The sequence below is a fragment of the Lactuca serriola genome, chromosome 9 (genome assembly GCF_051521515.1).
Source record: "Lactuca serriola cultivar US96UC23 chromosome 9, Lser_US96UC23_V15, whole genome shotgun sequence".
NCBI lineage: Eukaryota > Viridiplantae > Streptophyta > Magnoliopsida > Asterales > Asteraceae > Lactuca > Lactuca serriola.
Genome location: NC_136416.1, coordinates 224,598,553 through 224,619,758, shown reverse-complemented (window position 1 = coordinate 224,619,758; position 21,206 = coordinate 224,598,553). Strand labels below are relative to the sequence as shown.

Below are 21,206 nucleotides of genomic sequence, written 5' to 3'. Positions count from 1 at the left end.
ATGGGCATAAAAATAGCAATTGTGGGATTCTAAATGGGCAAAAAACTGATAATGTTGTTGATGGTGCTGTTAACAGAGAAGAAAATGGGAAAAAAGAGAAAGTGGATGATGATGGGTTCACGCTATTAACAAAGAAAAACAATAAAGGGCAGAAATTCAATGTTGGTGTGGTTATTAATGAAGAAGGAAAGGTGGATTTAATTAAATCCTTGGAGAAAAGCACGAAACCTGTTAATGAAGGAATGGTTGTTAGCAATAATGATGCAAGTTCAAAAGATGTGGATAATCAAGAAATGGAAAAAAGTAAAAAAGTTAAAGAACAAGAAAATCAAAAAGAAGTCCAAAAAGAAGATCGAAGCAATAAAGGGGCAGAAAATCGGAATAAGGGGGTAATTTTTCGAAATTTGCTGTGGGTATTCTAAAAAAAGATGGGAAAGAGAAAGGGGTATTTCAGTCAAAAGATGATAAAAATGGGAAAAAGAATGGAACAGGGGTGTTTATTCCAAAAGAAAAATTAGGAACAAGAGTGAAGAATGTAATTGATAACTTCAATGCTAAGAAAGATGGAATGCAGGGGAAAAAAGAAGAAAATCAGAAAAAAGTGTATGTCCCTAAGAAGCAAATGGAGTTTAAAGTGAGTTCTAACTTTGATAATATAGGTTCTACTTCAGGAAAAGATGATCAAGATGAAATTATAACACAAAACCCTTTTGATGTTCTTGCTGATTTGGGTTTAAGGGATATGTCTTATCTTGATGAGATGGATCCGGAGGTTTTAACTGGAGGTGGCCAGGAGACAAGCACCGAAAATGAATTTGTTGATCAATGATGATGAATATAGGGTGTTGGAATGTGAGGGGTTCGAATTTAAGGCCAAAACAGGAGGAAATAAAGAATGTGATAAGAAGTAATAATTTGTCTTTGTTTGCTATTCTTGAATCTCAGTTGAGGTTTAATAAGTTGCAAGCGACTTGTAATAATGTTTTTGGGAGCTGGATGTGGATTTCAAATCAAGACATGAGCCCGAAAGGCACTCGTATTATCATTGGATGGGACCCGGATGAAGTTATTGTCATGCCTTTGGATGCTAATAGTCAAGTGATGCACTGTCAAGTCATTTTTATTAAGGATAATAAGAGATTGTTTTGTTCTTTTGTCTATGGCTGCAATTATTATATAGACAGAAGAAAACTTTGGGATTCCTTGGGAAAGCATTATAATTTGGTTGCTGGCCAGCCTTGGTTGATTGCTGGAGATTTTAATGTTACTAGGGAACTTGTGGATTCGATGGCTGGCCATTCTAAAATTTCGAGGGGTATGGTGGAATTTAACGAGTGCATTAATCATATTGAAGTTCAAGATATAAATTGTAATGGGTTACACTACACCTGGAATCAAAGACCACATGGGGCGTCTGGGGCTTTGAAGAAACTTGATCGTGTGCTTGGGAATCATAAATTTATTGAAGAATTTCCGAATGTGTTTGCTAATTTCCAGCCTTATCGGATTTCAGATCATAGCCCTATGATTATCAAATTCCCAATTAAAAGGAAGTTCAGGATCAGGCCGTTCAAGTTTGTTAATTCTCTTGTGCTGTTAGATAACTTTCTTCCCATTGTTGAAAGTGTTTGGAAAACTGATGTTGAAGGGTTTGGAATGTTTCGGCTATGTCAGAAATTGAAGCTTTTAAAGAAACCTCTCAGGAAATTGTTAAATGTTCATGGCAATTTTGCTGAAAAAGTTTCTAAGTGCAGAGAAGAATTATGTAGGGTCCAGGAAAGTCTTGATTTAGACCCATGCAATGAAGAGCTGAGATTTGAAGAAGGAATTTACCTTTAATCTTTTCTGAATGCTAGCAGGGAATAAGAGAGTTACTTAAAGCAAAGAGCTAAAGTGCATTGGCTTAAGGAGGGAGATTCTAATACTGCATATTTTCATAAGGTAGTTAAAGGAAAAATTAACAGGAACAGAATTGAAACTATCCTTGATGGAAATGGAAATTGGAAGGAAGGGGATGAAGCTTTTAAAGTCATTGTGGATTATTTTGGTGAATTCCTTGGAGTGGAACATGATGTTGTTCCCATTCTTAGACAGGATGATCTTGATTTCAGAAAACTTGACAATCAGCAAGCTTTGGATATGATTAAAGATGTTACTGATGAGGAAATTAAGGCTGCCCTTTTTGATATTGATGATGATAAAGCGCCTGGCCCTGATGGTTTTTCTTCTAAATTCTTTAAGAAAGCTTGGATGATAGTGGGGAGTGATTTTTGCTTTGCTGTTAAAGAATTTTTTCTATCAAAAAAGATCTTGAAGGAAGTTAATGCTACTGTTATTGCTTTAGTTCCTAAAGTGCAGACTCCAGGCAAGGTTGGGGATTATCGGCCGATTTCTTGTTGCAATGTGATTTATAAATGCATTAGCAAAGTTATTGTTAACTGTATTAGAGATCATCTTGGGTGCTTGGTTTCGGATAACCAGTCGGCTTTTATTCCAGGGCGTTCAATCTTGGATAATATTCTGTTATCTCAAGAACTTGTCAGAGGGTATCATATTAATAGGGGTTTTGCTAGATGTGCTATGAAAGTTGATATTCAAAAAGCATATGATACAGTCAGTTGGAGTTTTTTGCGGAATATATTGAAAGAGTTTGGATTTCATGAATCTATGATAACTTGGATTATGAACTGTGTTACTACTTCCTCTTTTATGATCAATATAAATGGAAGTTTTCATGGGTTTTTCCAAGGAAAAAGAGGTCTCAGACAAGGTTGTCCTTTTTCTCCTTACCTCTTTACTCTTGTTATGGAGGTGTTTAACCTAATGCTTAAAAGGAGAATAAAGGAAAGTAATGAATTTAAATACCATTGGAGGTGTAAAGAACAGGAGCTCACTCACTTATGTTTTGCTGATGACCTGATGGTTTTTTGTCACGGAAATTCTGGGTCAATAAAAGTGATTAAGAAGGCTATGGATGAATTTGCTAATTCAGCGGGTCTTGTTCCAAATCTGTCCAAAAGTCACATCTTTTTTGGGAATGTTAAGGAGCAATTTAAAAGGAAAATTTTGAGGATTCTGCCTTTTGTCGAAGGTAAACTTCCTATGAAGTACCTTGGGATCCCTTTAATTTCTACTAAGCTTTTTATTAGAGATTGTAAGGGTCTTTTAGAAAAAGTTAAGAAGAGAGTCAATGATTAGAAAAACAAATCCCTGTCTTATGCTGGAAGACTTCAATTAATAAGTGTTGTTCTTGCTTCGCTTCTTGTTTATTGGGCTTCAGTGGTTTTATTACCAAAAGGCATAATTAAAGAAGTTGGAAAAATAATGAGGGATTTCCTTTGGAACAGTGGGCAGAATTGTAAAGGAGTTGCCAAGGTGTCATGGAATAAAATTTGCAAACCAAAGATTTATGGTGGTCTTGGGCTGAAAAATCTCAAAGACTGGAACATTGCTCTTCTGTCGAGTAGAATTTAGAAGCTTATTAGTGGACAAAATTCCTTGTGGGTGAAATGGGTTAATTTTTATTTGCTTGAAGGTAGAAGCTTTTGGGATGTGGGTTCAAAAGATAAAATGAGCTGGAGCTGGAGAAATCTTTTAAAGATTAGACCTTCTTTAAGAGATTTTTTCTATTCACGGATTGGAAATGGAAAAGGAACTAACATGTGGTTTGATAATTGGCATCAATTGGGACCTTTGAGCTATGTCCTTTCTCCTAGGGAAATTACTAATGCTGGATATAACATAAGGGACAAAGTCAGTGATGTTATTGTTGATGAAAATTGGAGTTGGCCTTCTGAATGGAGTGAAATGATTCCTCAGTTGAGTGATTTCCCTGTGCCAAGGATCATCAGAGAGAAAAAAGATGAAGTGTATTGGGTGAATTACAAAGGTAAGATTGTCCCATTTGCGGTTAATCAGGTCTCTTCTTCTCTTATGTGCCATGAGTCAATTGTTGAATGGTATGACTTGGTTTGGTTTCAAAACAGAATTCCAAGTCACTGTTTCATTATTTGGCTTGCTATCCTTGGAAGACTTAGAACACAAGATAGAATGAAGAGATGGAAAAATTCTAATGATCTCAGTTGTGTTTTTTGCAATTCTCAAATGGATTCTCATTCCCATCTGTTTTTTGATTGTAAATACACAAAGGAAGTATGGAAACTGATGAAAGATAAGGTGAAAATTATTCATAGATCTGGTAATTGGTTTGATATCATCAATGAGCTCCAATGTTCTTTAAAAAAGAGAAGCATCAATAATTTCATTAAAAAATAGCTTTGGCGGCTTCCATTTACATATATGGAATGAAAGAAATAAAAGATTGTTTGGGAAACAGAGTAATTCAGTGGAAAATGTTGTCAAGATTATCACAGAAGACATTAGATTGAAGATTTTTAGCCTTAAACTGGGATATCTTGGGCTTAATGAAGAAATATGCAAGGAGTGGAATGTTCCTGTTAAAAGTAATGATTATCTTCATGAAAGTTGAAATTAATTTGAGAATTGGGCTGTGTGAAGATTTATCAGAGTGGCTGGCATGGAATTGGTGGGAAGAGAGCTATTATGGAGTTCGGATGGTGAAAATAAGAAAGAATGTAAATAAAAACGGGAATTCAAGTAATTCAATCAAAGGGTATTTTGGTCAAATCTGGAAATTTAATAAATTGGAAGAATTAATAGCGATTGACTTGCTTGTTAAAGGTCTCGGCTATAATTCTGATGCAGGGGATTGGAAGGAGATGGATTTGGAAAATAAAAATCGCAGGTGCTTATTTCTTGTACAGGGGCTGTTTGGAATTTGGACTGATGAAGGAGCGATTGGAATATTTTTTGTCATGGGCGATAATTCCAATTATTTAGAGAGGGGTAATAGCTTGCGTTTTAGTGAACTTTGTCACAGAGAAGGAAAAAATAAGAAACAGGGGCATACTGGGATTTTTTTAAATGATAGTGAATTTGGTTTTTGGGTGGAGGGGTATTTTGGTAATTCTGAATTATACTGGCTTTTTATTCTTTTTAGAGATAATTGTGGGAGAGAGGATAAAAGGAAGGATTTTAATAAAAGCGAAAATTTAAGAATCTGGATCAAAGGGTATTTTGGTCAATTTTGGGGAAAAATTAAAATGGAAGATCAATTTGTGAATTGCTTGGGGATGATCGAAAATTGGAAGAAGGACATAGCGATTGGGGATCTGATGGGTGGGTCTTTTGAAAAGCAAATGAAAGTTGAAGATGGAAGTGGGTGGTGTGATGCTCAGCGGGTTTTGGATTCAACTGAGATGAATAACAAGCAAGGGCAATTTGGGCATTTTCCTAATTTTGAAGATTTTTGGTGCTGGAATGATCATAATGGAGGTTGGTTGGTTTTGCAAAGTGTTTGGAATAATATTTATGGGAATCAATTTTCTTTTCATAATTGTATAAGGAGACAGGGGCAATTTGGTCAAATTTATGAGAAGGGCGACATTTTTAATCAATTTATGATGATTCTCTGGAGTTTGGCTATTAAGAGACAAAATTGGAACTATTGGATATGGATGAATTCTTTTGTTTTTGAAGGAGTTCATATCCAATATTTTTTCAAAGAATTGACGGACATGGGACTTTTACCATTTTTTCCCTTAAAAATGGATTGCAACTTGGTTTAATCCCGAGTATCATTTGGTTTATGCCTTATGATGTGGTTCATTTCTATCAATGCATGGGTTGTGTTCTCATACGTTGTGAATTTCCACCTTGGAAACAAGGTGAGTATTTTCAAGGAATTGATGGATATGAGATTTTTATTACTTTTTCCCTTAAAAGTAAAGTGCATCTCGGTTTGATCTCGAGTTTCATAAGAAACTCAGTGGATTTTATAAATGTGCATATGGGTTGTATCCCCATAAGTTGTGAGTTCTATCCTTGGAAACAAGGATTGGAAAATAAAGGAATTGACGGAAGGATATTTAATTATATCCTTAATTTTTTCGGCAATTTATTGCTAGAGGGTTCAATTCCCGAAAATAGTCGGTTCAATCCTATTTGTTGAGGGTTAAATCTTGGTTCAATTCCAAGTGATATAGTCAAGTGGTTTGCCCCTTTTTTCCAAAAAAGGATGATCTTTTCCGGTTCAAATCCGTAGCTTTTAGTTGGGTGGTTTTCTTTCTTTTTCCATAAAAAGAATTTAAATCTTGGTTCAATTCCAAGTAGTTTAGTCATGTGGTTGGCCCCCTTTTTTCCAAAAAAGGATGAATTCTTCCGGTTCAATTCCGGGAATTATAGTTTGGTTTTTCAACTTTTTCCGTAAAAAGTTCAAAAATCTTGGTTCAAATCCAAGTAATTTAGTTGGTGGGTTTTATGATTTTATCCATAAAAAATCAAGAGATGGAAAATACATCAAAGAGATGAGGATATTGAATGTTGAAGATGACACATGGAATGGAACGTGGAAGAATCGAAGTGAACAAAGATGGTTGGATGAAGATTGCAAAAAGTGGAAGATTGTGAATAGAGATAAAAGAGAGGATGATAGTTTGGCTTTTTATAGCAATATACTTTTGAGGTGCATAAAAGATAATAAAGACAAAAGAGTTGAGAGAAGAAAAAAGATAGCTATTGTGGTTATTATTGGGAATTGGAAAATGGACATTATATGCATTTTCTTGTGGGACACGTGGGATATTTTTGTTCATAGGCTTTGTGTTATTATACACTCATGGATGTGGAGTATATATAGAGATTGCATTTTTGAAGTTTGGAAGAAAAAAGGGCGAGCTCATTTCAAGCGGGAAAGGAATTTTGAAGACCACTCCGGGTTGTGGAGTTGGGATAAAATAAATTTTATATCATTTGGTTACTTTGTTGTTAGGCCTAGTCTTTACTTTTGGTATCTTTCAAAGAAAAAGTGTCAACATTTAAGTTGGTGAGTTCATAAGTAGTGTTTTGAGAAAATGTACGCCATTCGAAAGTTCGTGTATGTTTTCCAGAAAACGCAGTATTTCAATTGTAAAGAGTTATGATTCGTTGTGTTGAAAATGAATGTATTAGATCCAGAAAATCCCATATTTTCCCTAATAGATGAGATATGATTTGTTGTGTTTTCCAAGAAAAACCCTTATTTTCTTATAAAAGTATGAAATGCATATGAATGATCGTGATATAAGTTGCAACTAATTGTACCGAGAAAATCCCTTATTTTCCTATTAGTTGTTTGGTTTGTATACAGGAAAAACCCTCATTTTCCTGACATAACTGGCAGTCTCTAAGACCGAAAATCGCAAGCAAACGACGTGCTTGTAAGTTGTGTCATAGTTTTACATAGTAAAGCTATACGAAGATTGCACTTGTTAGATGAAGAATAGTTTTAATAGCTACTCGTTCATAAAAGCATAATACCATAATAATTGTATATCCGATGAGTTTTATAACCATACTAAACATAATATGCCTGTAGCGACGTTCTTCAGGCGTTGTAGCGTTATGACAACTGTCACCCCAAAAGACGGATTGTAGCTAACAGTCAGGGTGCGGGATCATGACTTCCCGTATAGATCTATACACATTTGACACGTTCTCCAAACGGGAGACTCTGGTTATAGACAGGACTTGTAGCGATACCTTTTTATCAAAAAGGAAGTGTTTGAAGATGTACACGTCTCATGGATTCTCAACTAAGTCTGTATTAAAGTAGTAGTTTTGTATGCAAAGTTTATCCTTTTTCACAACATTTGACAAAGCATAAATCATAAGTTCTTTGGATGTATAAAACGGTTTAGTAAAGAATGTTACCCTTGATATGATGTATTTGTATGTAAACGTATAAATAAAACATATTTCTATTTATAAACATATTGTATCCCAAGAGGGTAAAGTTGTGTTGTGAGGTGTTTTGCATGATAATGACTTCATAAGACAGCCAAAACAACAGTATGTAAAGTATATAAAAAGATCGATGTTTCACACGATTGTTGTCGTGTGTTTACTTGTATTCCCCCCCTAAAAGAGTATAAAAAAAACATTTAAAAACGTATTTAAAGGGTGCTTGCAGGGTATGAACTCACCTGATAGTTTGAAGATAGCGAGATGGAAAACCGGACAGAGTTTCGTCTCGGGAAACGGATTTTCCTCGGGACTCTCGGGAATCTCGGGAGTAAAATCGACCCTTGGGACTTGAGCAAAAAGACCAGAGCTTCGGGTTTAAACGGGCACAGAAAACAAGGCAAGATTGTGAGAGAGAGGAGAGAAATGAGCATTTTTCTCGGAAGCCCTCGCATCCTATTTATAGGAAGGCTGAACCGCCTCGGTACGCGGGGCGTACGCCCGTACGCAGCGCGTACGCATACGTCATGCATGACCGAAGCCTCGACTGCCTCGGCTTCGGATGGGACGGGTTGCTGGGTACGCGGGTCGGATGGGACGGGTTGCTGGGGAGACGGGTCGGATGGGACGACGGGTCGGACGGGACAGCGGGTCGGACGGGTCGGACGGGTCGGATGGCTCGGATAGGGCGACGTGGACGATCAGAGGCCAAGTCTCTCAGGTACGCGGGGCTTACAGGGGTACGCAGCGCGTACCCGGATGAGGACGCTGACTCCTCTTCGGATAAGGTCCGAAATTTTGATTTAAATAAATATATAATTTATTTAATAAACTTCAAAAATTCATATCTTCTTCATACGAACTCCGTTTTCGATGTTCTTTATATCCACGCGTAGGTGAGACTATGCTCTACAACTTTCGTTTAGACTCCGTCAGCAGATTCCGAAATTATTTATTTATTATTTATATTAAACTCATCGTGTTTAAGGATTTTCTTTGAAAATTCATAACTTCTTTATCTGATGTCGGTTTTTGCCAGACTTTTTACCGCTGAAATACCATTATCGAGACCTTCGATTCTCGTTTAGGTCATTCCGGCCAAAAGTCGCTCGATCTCCGATTCGAGTTTTTAGCTGTCTACTTCTATATTCGGATCTTGGAAAAATCATAACTTCCTCATACGAAGTCAGATTTGGACGTTCTTTTTGTGTACGCTCACGGTTTAATGTTATCTACTACATAGTGTACTCCAATCAGACCTTTTGAATAATTCATTTATCGATGATATTCCTATTACATTCCAAAGAGGATACAAGACTCGATTTATAATGCCCGGAAATAACGAGTTGTTACAAAAAATGACATAACTCTTGTATTTCTTTTTCTGTTTTATAAAATCTTTGCCGAGGCCTCGACCTCTTTCCCAAAAAAAAAAACCCTAAACCCTAAACCCTAAACCCTAGACCCTAGACCCTAGACCCTAAACCCTAAACCCTAAACCCCCAACCCTAAACCCTAGACCCTAGACCCTAGACCCTACACCCTAGACCCTAAACCCTAAACCCTAAACCCTAAACCCTAGACCCTAAACCCCCAACCCTAAACCCCCAACCCTAAACCCTAAACCCTAGACCCTAGACCCTAGACCCTACACCCTAGACCCTAAACCCTAAACCCTAAACCCTAGACCCTAAACCCTAGACCCTAGACCCTAAACCCTAAACCCTAAACCCTAAACCCTAGACCCTAAACCCTAAACCCTAAACCCTAAACCCAAGTCATTTTGCAAAAAAAATTCTCTCTCTAACTTTCTCTCTTTAAGATTTCTCTCTCGTTTTTCCAGGTTTTGCGTGTGACTTGGCGGCAGATTTTGGCTGATCGGAGTCAATATGGTGCCGGAATTTCCATCTCATTGCAAGGATTGTATTCAGTGAGCTTCATTTACGATCTGTGTAGGTGAAGATTCAATGTTTGGAAAATTTGGAAGTATGTTCGGCATGAATTCCACTGACCCTCCTGATCCGGATTACAAAAAGTTGTATAAAGATGAATTGGAAGCTGATGTTGGAGCTCGGAGAAGAGGTAGAAGAGCGATGCACAAAGAAATTTCGCCATAGTCTGGAGTTAAACCTCTCAGATTGAAAAATAAAATTGAAGCAAAAGCCAACCGATTACAGGAAGAGAAGAAGTATTTGAATTCGAAATCATCCTTTGAAGGTTCGAAGGTGGGTTTAAGAGCAGGAATACGTGAAGTAATTAAATCAAGCTATGGGAAAGAGAATGTTGATCCAAATATCATCAAATCGGAACTGGATGCTTTGGATAAGGCGATCGCTGAAGAGAAAAAGAAAACGGAAGAGGAAAAGGGTTTTGTTCTACTTCAAGTCACATCGGATATGGTTAAGGGATTTAATTCATCGAAGAATATGGCGATGGGATCTTCTTCTTCAGCTCCTGGTTCCATGATCGAAACAAAAAGTGACAAGGGTATTTTGGGAAAGTCTCCATTATTGCAGGTTGTTCCTATAAATTCAGGTTCCCCTTCGATCTCTGATGCTAATCTTAACGTCCCAATCAGTTGTCCTATTAATTGTAATGATGAAGATATGAAAGATTTAATGAATGAAAGTGAGAATCTGGAAAATGACGCTGGTAACAATGCGAAAAAGGAACAGGGAGTTAATTTCTTGAAGATGGATTTTTCTAAGCCTGTCATATCCCCTGCAGCTAAACTGGTTAGTGATTTCAACAAAAAATCTTATGCTCGTATGGTAGAAGCTACAAACACTGTGGTTGATCTAAACATCAAAGTAATTCCAAAAGTTGATGGGAAGCCTAATGGGAAAGTTGAATTTCCTTATGCGGATCTTATGCTTGGTGGAGCTCCTTATCATGCTACGCTTTATGGTTTTTTTATGGGAAAGAAACTTGCGTTCCCAACTGTCACTCATTCCTCTTTTAAGATGTGGAAGATTTTTGGATTGAAGGATATAATGGTAAATGATGAAGGGTTCTTTTTCTTCAAGTTTGATTCAAAGGAAGGTATGATGAGTGTCCTGGAGGGAGGTCCATGGCTTATTAATAATGTGCCTATGTTCGTTCAAAGATGGAGGCCAGGTCTAGTTCTGAGTAAACCTCAAATCAATTCAGTTCCTGTGTGGGTCAAAGTCTTTAATGTGCCTTTGGAGTATTGGAACAGCAAAGGAATCACATTGATTGCTAATGAGATTGGGAAGCCAATTGCTATGGATAAAATCACTCAGAAAATGTGTAATGAACATTGGGGAAGGCCAGCATTTATGAGATTTCTTGTGGAAATGTCAGCAGAATCAGAATGGATGAAAGAGTTAAGTGTTGTCTCAATTGACTTTGGGACAGGAGAAAAAGTTGAATCAAAATGCAGGGTAGAGTATGCGTGGAGGCCTGATGTTTGTAATCACTGCAAAGTTTATGGACATAAGAATAGCAATTATGGGATTTTAAATAGCTTGAAAACTGATAATGTTGCTGATGAAGCTGTTAACTTAGAAGAAAATGGGAAAAAAGAGCAAGTTGATGATGATGGTTTTATCTTAGTCACAAAGAAGAACAACAAAGGACAGAAGTTTAGTCCTGGTGTGGTTATTAATGAAAATGGCAAAGTGGATTTGATTAAATCTTTGGAGGAAAGCACGATCCCTATTAGTGAAGGAGTTACTATTAGCAACAATGAAGGAATTTCAAAAGATGTGGATAATCAAGGAAAGGAAAAAAGCAAGCAAGTTAAAGAACAAGAAAGTCAAAAGGGAGCTCAAAAAGAAGATCGAATTAGTAAAGGAGCTGATAATAGAAATAATGGGAGAAATTTCTCGAAATTTGCTGTGGGAAATCTTAAAAAGGATGGGAAAGAGAAAGGGGTATTTCAGTCAAAGGAGGGTAAAAGTGGTAAAATGAGTGGAACAGGGGTTTTTATCCCAAAAGAAAAACTGGGGACAAGAGTGAAGAATGTAATTGAAAATTTTAATGCCAGAAAAGAAGAAATGCAGGGGAAAAAAGAAAAAGGCCAGAAAAAGGTATATGTTCCTAAGAAGCAAGTGGATATTAAAGTTAGTTCTAACTTTGATAATAAAGGTTCTACTTCTGGTAAAGGTGATCAAGTTGAGATAATATCACAAAATCCTTTTGATGTTTTATCTGAATTGGGATTAAGGGATATGTCTTATTTAGATGAGATTGACCCGGAGATTTTAACTGGAGGTGCCCAGGAGACAAGCACCGAAAATACAATTGTTGATCAATGATGATGAATATTGGATGCTGGAATGTGAGGGGTTCTAATTTAAGGCCTAAACAGGAGGAAATAAAGAATGTGATCAAAAGTAATAATTTGTCTTTGTTTGCTATTCTTAAATCTCAGCTGAGATTTAATAAGCTGCAAATGACTTGTAATAAAGTTTTTGGAAACTGGATGTGGATTTCGAATCAAGACATGATCCCTAAAGGCACTCGTATTATCATTGGATGGGACCCGGATGAAGTTTTTGTCATGCCGTTAGATGCTAATAGTCAGGTGATGCATTGTCAAGTCCTTTTCATTAAAGAGAATAAGAGGTTGTTTTGTTCTTTTGTCTATGCTTGCAATTATTATATAGACAGAAGGAAACTTTGGGATTCTCTGGAAAAACATTATTGTTTGGTTGTTGGTCATCCGTGGTTATTGCTGGAGACTTTAATGTTACTAGGGAACTTGTGGACTCGATGGCTGGTAATTCTAAAATATCGAGGGGTATGGTGGAATTTAACGAGTGCATCAATCGTATTGAAGTCCAAGATATTAATCGTAATGGTTTACATTACACTTGGAATCAAAGACCGCGTGGGGTTTCAGGGGCTTTGAAAAAACTTGATCGTGTTCTGGGGAATCTGAAATTTATTGAAGATTATTCCAATGTGTTTGCAAATTTCCAGCCTTACAGGAATTCGGATCATAGTCCTATGATTATCAAATTCCCAATTAAAAAGAAGTTCAGGATATAGGCCTTTCAAGTTTGTTAACTCCCTTGTGCTGTTAGATAATTTTCTTCCCATTGTTGATAATGTCTGGAAATCTGAAATTGAGGGGTATGGAATGTTCCGGCTTTGTCAGAAATTGAAACTCTTAAAGAAGCCTCTCAGGAATTTATTAAAATCTCAAGGCAATTATGCAGAAAAAGTTTTCAAGTGTAGAGAAGAGTTATGTCGGGTTCAAAATATTCTTGATAAAGACCCATGTAATGAAGATTTGAGATTTGAAGAAGGAATTTACCTCCAATCTTTTCTGAAAGCCAGCTGGGAAGAAGAGTGTTACTTAAAGCAAAGAGCTAAAGTTCAGTGGCTTAAGGAGGGAGATGCAAATACAACTTATTTTCATAAAGTTGTAAAAGGAAAAATCAATAGAAACAGAATTGAAACAATTCTTGATGGAAATGGAAATTGGAAGGAAGGGGATGAGGCTTTTAAAGTAATTGTTGACTATTTTGGTGAATTTCTTGGAGTGGAACATGCTGTTGACCCCATTTTCAACCTGGATAATCTGTTTTCTAGGAAACTTGATAATAAGCAAGCTCTTGAAATGATTAAAGAAGTTACAAATGAGGAAATTAAGGCTGCACTTTTTGATATTGATGATGATAAAGCACCTGGCCCTGATGGCTTTTCTTCCAAATTCTTTAAGAAAGCTTGGATGATAGTGGCGGATGATTTTTGCTTTGCTGTTAAGGAATTTTTTCTGTCTAAAAAGATTTTGAAGGAAGTCAATGCTACGGTTATTACGTTAGTTCCTAAAGTTCCTACTCCAGGCAAGGTTGGGGATTATCGGCCGATTTCCTGTTGCAATGTGATTTATAAATGCATAAGCAAAGTTATAGTTAATCGTATCAGAGAGCATCTTGGATGTTTGGTTTCGAATAACCAGTCGGCATTTATCACAGGGCGTTCAATTTTGGATAATATTCTTCTATCTCAAGAACTCGTCAAGGGTTATCATATTGATAGGGGATTTGCTCGTTGTGCTATGAAAGTTGACATTCAAAAAGCATATGATACGGTTAATTGGAATTTTCTGCTAAGCATATTGAAAGAGTTTGGGTTTCATGATACTATGATAACCTGGATTATGAATTGTGTTTCTACTTCATCTTTTATGATCAATATAAATGGGAGTTTTCATGGGTTCTTCCAAGGAAAGAGAGGTCTCAGGCAAGGGTGTCCTTTATCCCCTTATCTTTTTACCCTTGTTATGGAGGTTTTTAACCTCATGCTTAAAAGGTGTATAAGGGAGAGTAATGAATTCAAATACCATTGGAGATGTAAAGAACAGAAGATCACTCACTTGTGTTTCGCTAATGACCTGATGGTTTTTTGTCATGGAAATTCTAGGTCGATAAAAGTTGTCAAGAAGGCTATGGATGAGTTCGCTAATTCAGCAGGTCTTGTGCCCAATTTGTCTAAAAGTCACATCTTTTTTGGGAATGTCAAGGAGCCTTTTAAAAGGAAAATTTTGAGGATTCTTCTTTTTGTTGAAGGTAAGCTTCCTATGAAATATCTTGGGATTCCTTTGGTTTCTACTAAGTTATTTAATAGAGATTGCAAGGGTCTTATAGATAAAGTGAAGAATAGAGTCAATGATTGGAAAAATAAGTCTTTATCTTATGCTGGTAGACTTCAATTGATAAGTGTTGTGCTTTCTTCTCTTCCTGTATATTGGGCTTCAGTGATGTTATTACCGAAAGGTGTAATTAAAGAACTTGAAAAAATCATGAGGAATTTTCTTTGGAGTAGTGGGCAAAGTAGTAAAGGAATTGCCAAGGTCTCATGGAATGAAATCTATAAGCCAAAGATTTATGGTGGTCTTGGGTTGAAAAATCTTAAAGAATGGAACATTGCTCTTCTTTCAAGCAGAATCTGGAAGATTATTAGTGGTCAAGATTCTATGTGGGTGAAATGGGTTAAGTTTTATCTTCTTGAAGGAAGGAGTTTTTGGGATGTGGGATCAAAAGATAAAATGAGTTGGAGTTGGGGGAATTTATTGAAGATAAGACCTTTTCTGCGGGATTATTTTTATTATCTGATTGGTAATGGAAAAGATACCTTCATGTGGTTTGATAATTGGCATCAACTGGGGCCTTTGAGTTATGTCTTGTCTCCTAGGGAAATTACTAATGCTGGATATAATATAAGGGACAAAGTTAGTGATGTTATTATTAATGAAAATTGGAGCTGGCCTTCTGATTGGTTAAATATGATTCCTCAGCTGGGTGAGTTTCTTATGCCTAGTCTTGTTAGTGAGAAAAAGGATGATGTGTGTTGGTTGAATTGTAAAGGTAAGATTGTTCCCTTTATTGTTAGTCAGGTCTCTTCTTCTCTTATTTGCCATGAACCAAATGTTGACTGGTATGATTTGGTTTGGTTTCAAAATAGAATTCCAAGTCATTGTTTCATTCTTTGGCTTGCTATTCTAGGAAGACTCAGAACCCAAGATAGAATGAAGAAATGGAAGGATTCTTGTGATTTCTGTTGTGTTTTTTGTAATAATCAAGTTGACTCCCATTCTCATCTTTTTTTTAATGTAAATATCCTATGGAAGTGTGGAATTTGATGAAAGTTAAGGTGAACCTAAATCACAGACCAGGCAACTGGTTTGAAATCATCAAAGAGCTCCAATGTTCATTAAAGAAGAGGAGTATTGACAATTTCATCAAAAAGGTTGCTTTGGCTGCTTCCATTTATCACATTTGGAATGAAAGGAATAAAAGATTATTTGGGAAACAGAGAAATTATGTGGAAAATATTGTTAAGATTATCATAGAAGACATTAGACTTAAGATTTTCAGCCTTAATTTGGGCTATCTTGGGCTAAATGAAGAAATTTGCAAGGAGTGGAATATTCCTGTTAATAGAAATGATTATCTCCATGAAAATCAAAATTAAGCTGAGGATTGGATTGTGAGGGATTTTGTCAGGGAGGCTGACTTGGAATCGGTGGCAGGTGTGCTGCTGTGGAGTTGGTATGGCGAAAACAAGGAAGGATTTTAATAAAAGCGTGAGTTCAAGTAATTGGACCAAAGGGTATTTTGGTCAATTTTGGAAAACAAATAAATTGGAAGAATATATTGTGAACTGCTTGTTCGCGAATGTATTTGGTTCTATGGCTTATCTGGAGGATTGGCAGAAGATGGATTTGAGAAATAAAAATCGCTGGTTCTTCTTTCTTGAAAAGGGGCTGATCGAGAATTGGGATGATGAATTAGCGACTGGGTGGTTTTTATTCAAGGTCGGTAATTGCAAGCGCATATGGAGGGATGATAGAATGCGATTTGAAGATTCTTATTATCGGGATAGAAGAAAAAATAATCAGGGGCATATTGGGCATCTTTTAATTGATGGCGATTTTGATAGTTGGCTGGAGGGGCATTTCGGTCGTTCTGAGACTAGCAATTTTTTTATCTTTATTGGAGATATTTGTGGGAGAGAAGATTTAATTTTGATCAAACAAAGCATGAGCAAAAGGAATTTTTTGTGTGTTAAAAAGGAAGGGCAAAATGGGAATTATTGGGATTGGATTATCCTCAATGATTTGTGTGGAAGGTGTAATCACTATAATACTAAAGGAATTGACGGGCAAGGGAATTTTCTCACTTTTTCCCTTAAAAGTGATTTGCATCTCGGTTTGATCCCGAGTTTCATTTGGTTTTTACCTTATGAAGTGGATTTATTTCATATACAGTTGGGTGTTATTCTCAATTGTTATGAATTTATGTCTTGGAAACAAGGCATATGTATTCAAGGAATTGATGGAATTGGGATTTTTACCATTTTTTCCCTTAAAAATGGAACGCACATCGGTTTGATCCCGAGTATCATTAGGTCTAGGCCTTATGATGTGGATTTTATTCATCTTCATATGAGATTCTTTCTCACATGTTGTGAATTCCCACCTTGGAAACAAGGTGCGTATATACAAGGAATTGACGGATGTGGGATTTTTATCACTTTTTCCCTTAAAAGTGAATTGCATCTCGGTTTGATCCCGAGTTTCATTTGGTTAAGACCTTATGAAGTGGACTTTTATCATTTTCACTTGGGGTTTCCTAATTGTAATGATCTTCCGCCTTGGAAACGAGGCGTGTATATAAAAGGAATTGACGGATTTGGGATTTTTCTCACTTTTTCCCTTAAAAGTGATCCTCCGCCTTGGAAACAAGGTGTGTATACCCAAGGAATTGACGGAATAAGGATTTTTTTCACTTTTTTCCTTAAAAGTGAATTCCCGCCTTGGAAACAAGGTGTGTATATCAAAGGAATTGACGGAATCGGGATTTTTCTCACTTTTTCCCTTAAAAGTGAACTTCCATCTTGGAAACAAGATGAGCTTATTCAAGGAATTGATGGTATTGGGATTTTTATCACTTTTTCCCTTAAAAGTGAACTCCCGCCTTGGAAACAAGGTGTGTATATCAAAGGAATTGACGGAATCGGGATTTTTTTCACTTTTTCCCTTAAAAGTGAACTTCCGTCTTGGAAACAAGATGAGCTTATTCAAGGAATTGACGGTATCGAGATTTTTCTCACTTTTTCCCTTAAAAGTGAGTATTCGCCTTGGAAACAAGGTGTTTATATTCAAGGAATTGACGGGTCCGGGATTTTTATCACTTTTTCCCTTAAAAGTGAATGCACACCTTGGAAACAAGGTGTTTACATCCATGGAATTGACGGATATATTCATTTTAGCTTTATAGAAGATGGAGATGTTTTAAAGAACTTATTGAGATTTTTTGGAATAGAAGATAATTGGAAGGCTTTATTGAAGACGTTTTTGGAGACTTTTGATGTGCATAAAAGAGGTTTTGATGGCAAGTGCCATAAAAAATTAGTTTTTTTGATGAGAATTGGAAGGACTTTGGATATAGATATATTTTTTGGGGGCTATAGGAAAGAGGATTGTAAGAATTGGAAGATTGTGAATAGAGAGGATGATAGTGTGGCTATTTTTAGCATTATACTTTCGTTATACATATATGAAAATAAAGATAAAAGGGTGGAAAGAAGAAAGAAGATTGCTATTCTGGATATTATTAGGAATTGGATTGTGGATACTATATACATTTTTTTGTGGAACTTTTGGGATAATTTTGTTCATGGGAATTGTGTTATTTTTAGCATTTGGATGTGGAACATACAAAGAGATTGCATTTATGAAGATTTAGAGAAAAGATGGCGAGTTCAATTCGTGTTGGAAAAGAATTTCGAAGACCAATCCGGGTTGTGGAGTTGGGTAAAAATAATTTGTATTTTCTTTGGTTACATTGTTGCTAGGGTTAGCCTTTGGTTTTGGTATTTGCGTGATATTTGGATTTTGGTCATTTTTGGGGTTTGTCCAAAAATGACATAACTCTTGTATTTTTCTTTTTGAATTTATAAAATCATTGCCGAGGCTTCGGCCTCTTTCCCATAAAAAACCCTAAACCCTAAACCCTAAACCCTAAACCCTAACCCTAACCCTAAACCCTAAACCCTAACCCTAACCCTAAACCCTAAACCCTAACCCTAAACCCTAAACCCTAAACCCTAAACCCTAAACGTCAAAAACGGAGGTCGTATGTGAAAGTTACGGATTTTAGAAGTCGGAAGTGTGCTGTGTGAAAATGGGTGATGTGACACAATCTTGGCCATTACTTTCTCCCCAAGTCTTTCCACTAGATGGTGACATGTGACACCAAGTTCAGCCATTTTCACCCTATAAATAAAACCTCTCCCACCCTCATTTTCTTCACACATTTCCTATTCTTTCTTCTCTTTACTCTCTCTCTAGCCCCGAAACCCCCCGAAAAGGCTAGGGAACCTCCCTAGCACGAGGCGGAAGCCCCGGAGTGCTCGACAGCTCCGAGAAGAAGAGCTTTTCGGCTTGGGAACGTTGCTCCAAGCAAAACCCGGTTTTCTATAAAACCCGTTGTAAGTGAGCTACGCCTACGCTATTTTTAATATAGTTTTTATTTAATTATAGTAACGTTATTAGGAACTTATAATAAGTACTTGGAATATTATTATGGGTTATATAAGTATTGTTTAACGCTTATATAATAGTAATAATAGCTAGACTATTAATTAGTCTCGACAAATAATAGACTAAACTCTAGTGCTAATAATACTAGGTTCCGTCGAAAGAAATTATTTTTAAGAAACGAAGCGTGTCTGAGTTCGGAATCACCACCTTTTCAGGTGAGTGCATAGTCCCTTTCATGAACATGATTTTAATACAAGTATCGATTGAAGTATTAAATATATGTTTATATGCGAATTATTTGATGTTACCTAAGATACTTGTTAAAGAACATACCTGATTATATATGTTGATTTAGGATAAAGAGTAAACCTAAATTAATTATGAGGAATATCGGGTAGTGTTTTCTTATGAGAACGAGTGAATTTTACTCAGAGAATAAAACCTTAGTATATGTCATTGATCCGGGAGCATGAATTTGACATAGTCATTATCCCTAGTCCGAGAGTATGGATTAGGCATAATCATTCATCATTAATCCGAGAGTATGGATTAGTCATTCGTCCCTAGTCCGAGAGTATGGATTAGGTAAAGTCGTTCATTTCTAATCCGCGAGTATGGATTAGGTAAAACGGCTAATCTTAGGTCCGAGAGTATGGATAGTCTCGTTGTGAGGATCGACGGGGTGGGATAAGAGTTGTTTATATATATGGTGAAATTGTATATTTTGTGAGTTTTAAACTATATATATGGTATAACATTGTGGGATTGAAATCCCTATGTACTCACCAGGTTTCCCAACCTGACCCACTCAGTTTATTTATATCACAGGTGTTGATATGAAGTCACATTTCACTGAGAGATTAAGGAGATATAAATCACAAGTGATAATGAATGTAAGATCTGTTTATGCTTATGTTTCGGTATTGACGATGACATCCCAAATGTTTTAAAATGAATAAAAATACTTTCCTTCGGAAGTGCTTTGATAACGTATTTATCATGTTTTACTGGGAACAAATTCCGCAACATTTTTATTAAAAGAGGTACTCTGGTTTTTATAAAGCATAAACAAAATCGGTCTTTTCTGGCCGTGAAAATGGGGATGTCACATAAACCCATAAAGCATAGCAAGAAGCCAAGGTATGAACTTGATACCTTTGGCAGATCATTATTCACTGTCGTCGCATCACTATTTGCACTTCTAGATCCATAAACAGTACCATTCGAACTGGATGTAGAAATCATGGAATTTTGATTCAATTATGTATAAATTGAACTGAAAAGGAAAGAATAAATTGAAGATAATTGGGATGTAATACTCCTATTAGAATCAGAAGAACTAGTTGTACCATTGGGTTGCAAATTTATATTAGCACCACTCCTACTACTAGAGATCCCAAACCTTGAACCACTAAAGATATTCAAGAACTATAGAATAGAAGGATTAGAGGAAGATGATGAGAATGTTACACTTTGGTCCCCAGAGATTCATAAATGTGGCAATTTTGGTTGTGTAATTTAAAACCATAGCTGGTAAGGGACCCACCACGAAAGAAATTTAAATAAGTTAACGGATGAATGGTTAAAAACTAACAATAATGGTTTAATTGACATGTACAGTAAAAGTTCGATGGTCTATTACGCAAGAAAAAACTGTAAATTGTCAAATCGGACAAAATACATAAGTTTATTGTGCTATATTGATATTAACCCCAAAATATTTTATTAAAAAACTATTATTTTACGGTTTTTATAAAAATAAATTCAAACCTACCCCTATATAAATTTAACTAAAACCTCAAACATCATAATTTAGGGGGTGTTTGGATAGGAAAAAAAGAGGGTGCTTATTGCTTATTGTTTATTCCCATCACAATAAGTTAAGTTTAAGTGTTTGGATAAAATTCTTAAAAATCAGCTTATTGTGTTAGGAATAAACTAAATAAGCTAATTTTAATAAGCATCTCCCATTTGCTTATTGTTTATTGCTTATGCTTATTTCCACAACAAATAAGCTAATCCAAACACCCCCGCTATAAATAAAAATACCGTGAATTGAATTTACATGCTACCTCCACCCGAACCCTAAGACCCTCGGTCTATGCAAAAGCTTTTAAGGGATCCACATATTTAGCCCAAAATTTTCAAAATTAAACACAAAAACAAGCTTGTAACTTTAAAACTTAGGCCCTGTTTGTTTAGCTGATAATTCAGATATGACTTGTTTGGTATCCTCTTAAAATATGAATTTGTTAAATGACTCTTAGGGGGTGTTTGGCTTAGTTTTCCACAGCCAAAAGTCTTTTTTAGAAAAGAAAAAAACAAAAAATGTTTGGCAAACTAGTTTTAAAAGCTACTTTTGAAGTTTTTATATAAAAAATTTTTT

The 21,206-nt window shown here is 36.1% G+C and overlaps 1 protein-coding gene across 1 annotated transcript; it reads left to right on the top strand.

Moving 5' to 3' along the window:
- Positions 1-9,629: 9,629 nt before the first annotated feature.
- LOC145076971 (uncharacterized) lies at positions 9,630-12,095 on the top strand. Its single transcript, XM_079022754.1, has one exon. It carries the CDS (start codon positions 10,197-10,199, stop codon positions 12,078-12,080), a length of 1,884 nt encoding a protein of 627 aa, XP_078878880.1. The 5' UTR covers positions 9,630-10,196; the 3' UTR covers positions 12,081-12,095.
- The last annotated feature ends 9,111 nt before the right edge of the window (positions 12,096-21,206 follow it).